The 2,309-nt window shown below is 45.0% G+C and overlaps 1 protein-coding gene across 1 annotated transcript in view; it reads right to left on the bottom strand.

Annotated features, from left to right (window-relative positions):
- LOC112076069 (type 2 phosphatidylinositol 4,5-bisphosphate 4-phosphatase) overlaps window positions 1–1,016 on the bottom strand; it is a 10,566-nt gene extending 9,550 nt beyond the window's left edge. The window contains exons 1-2 of the mRNA XM_024142959.2: window positions 525–1,016; window positions 49–101 (exon numbers count right to left, since the gene is read on the bottom strand). Coding sequence (XP_023998727.2) covers window positions 49–98 — 50 coding nt within the window. The 5' untranslated portion in view covers window positions 99–101; window positions 525–1,016. The remainder of the gene's footprint in view (window positions 1–48; window positions 102–524) is intronic.
- Window positions 1,017–2,309: the final 1,293 nt, after the last annotated feature.

Consider the following 2,309-nt stretch of genomic DNA (forward strand, 5'->3'; position numbering starts at 1 on the left):
ACCTTGGTTCAGCATCTTTGAATGATTTTGAAGTTTTGAGGAACTTACATTTTTTTGCAGTGAGGGCATTTTGCTAGTGTGTTAAATCGGAGCTCCATCCACTGCAGAGGAAAAGACAAGCGGCTGTTAGAGGACAGAGAATACACACCTCTCTCTCTCTCACACACACACACACACACACACACACACACATCTCTCTCTCTCTCTCTCACACACTGACACACAGGTTAATACAAACATATTATTCAGTTCTACTCTACAGTCAACTAACGACTACTGTCACTGATTTCAACCACCATCAATCACACCACCATCTCTCTTTTTGTTGTCCGTGATGCTGGTGTAGGTTGTCCCTGTTAGGGATCTGTCGTACACAAAACATGTTGGACGTTAGTTTATAGGCGAATTCATTTCATGTTGCTCATCAATTTGAGTTGATTAGGGGTTAGTCGAAGGTTGTTATTATATTTTAAACGTTATTGGAGCCCCCCAAGGTGTGGTGGAAACCCCCAGCTCATAGAGACCTGGTCTGTGGAGGTGCTGTTGTCATGGAGAGTCAGATCGGAAGGGGGCGTGGCAGAGTCCTCGTTACCCTAGACACCAAGACGCATAACGGGCAACAACCTTAACAACACGCCAGGGTACTGCTACTGTAGGTAGGCTGTGTCCCAAATGGCACCCTATGGGGTCTGGTCTGAAATAGTGCACTATGTAGGGAATAGGGTTCCATAAGGCTCTGGTCTAAAGTAGTGCACTATATAGGGAATAGGGTTCCATAAGCCTCTGGTCTAAAGTAGTGCACTATATAGGGAATAGGGTGCCATTTGGGGTGCAGCCTGAGGATCAATACATCACTTTATACTCCTTTTTGACTTTGGCCGGCGCTGTCCAGAGCGCCGTACCGGCACCTCCAATTGTTGAGGACCTGCGTACAGTCTCCTTTATATATAAACAACGTGGCCCGGATTCACACACACTGGCAAAAATAAATGGTTGAACGAAGTGGAGAGTAGCTGGGATCTGTATTGAATAGCAGTGGAGAGTAGCTGGGATCTGTATTGAATAGCAGTGGAGAGTAGCTGGGATCTGTATTGAATGCACGTTGCGAGAAAGTAGGCTGGGATCTGTATTTGAATAGCAGTGGAGGAGTAGCTGGATCTGTCATGATTGTGAATAGCAGGTGGAGAGGTAGCTGGGATCTGTATGATAGCATGGAACGTAGCTGGCGACTCTGTATGTAATACAGTGCGAGAGTTAGCTGGGAATCTGATATTGCAATAGCAGTGGGAGTAGTAGCTGGGATCTGTATTGAATAGCAGTGGAGAGTAGCTGGGACTCTGTATTGAATAGCAGTGGCAGAGTAGCTGGAATCGGTATGAATAGGCCAGCTGGGAAGAGTTAGCTGGGATCTGTATTGAATGGAGCAGTGGGGAGAGTAGCTGGGGATACTGTATTGATATAGCCAGTGAGAGTAGCTTGGGATCTGTATTGAATAGCAGTCGGAGAGTGCGTTCATATCTTTGACTCGGCTTTGTTCAAGGCTATATTCCACACTAGTCTGTTGAATCCAGTGTACCATACACCACACACACACCACACACACAACACACACACACACACACCACCACACACACACACCACCACACACCACACACACACACACACACACCACACACAACGTAGTGACTGTTGGAGATCGAGACACCTGCTAGCAGTCAGTATTCTCTTCAAATAATGACCGTATTGCCAACTAAAGTGAGCCCATTTCAAAAAATGTCAGCTAGGCTTAACGAGTTTTCGCTATAGAGCTAAGCATTAATGTCGCAATAGCTAACGGGTTTCGCCTATATGACTAAGCAATTAATGTCGCTAGGTTAACGAGTTTTCCGCGTATAGAGCTAAGCATTTAATGTTGCTAGTTAACGGTTTCGCGCTTATAGAGCTAAGCATGTAAGGTCGCTAGTTAACGGTTTCGCTATAGAAGCTAAGCATTAATGTTGCTAAGGATAACGGTTTCAGCTATAGTAGCTCGATCATTAAATGTTGGTACTGTTAACGGGTTTCGCCTATAGAGCTAAGCATTAATGCGCTACGGTAACGTTTTCGCATAGAGCTAAGCCATTAAATTGTTGCTAGGTTACTGGTTTCGCCTATAGAGCTCATCAATTAAATGTTGGCTAGTTAAACGGATTTCGCTATAGAGCTAAGCATTGAATGGGTTGCTAGTGAACGGATTTCGCTATTAGAGCCTAACGCTATTAATGTTGCCTAGGTTAACGTTCGCTATAGAGCTAAGCATCTCTCTCCTT

This window comes from Salvelinus sp. IW2-2015, unplaced genomic scaffold (genome assembly GCF_002910315.2).
Source record: "Salvelinus sp. IW2-2015 unplaced genomic scaffold, ASM291031v2 Un_scaffold3551, whole genome shotgun sequence".
In the NCBI taxonomy this organism is placed as follows: domain Eukaryota; kingdom Metazoa; phylum Chordata; class Actinopteri; order Salmoniformes; family Salmonidae; genus Salvelinus; species Salvelinus sp. IW2-2015.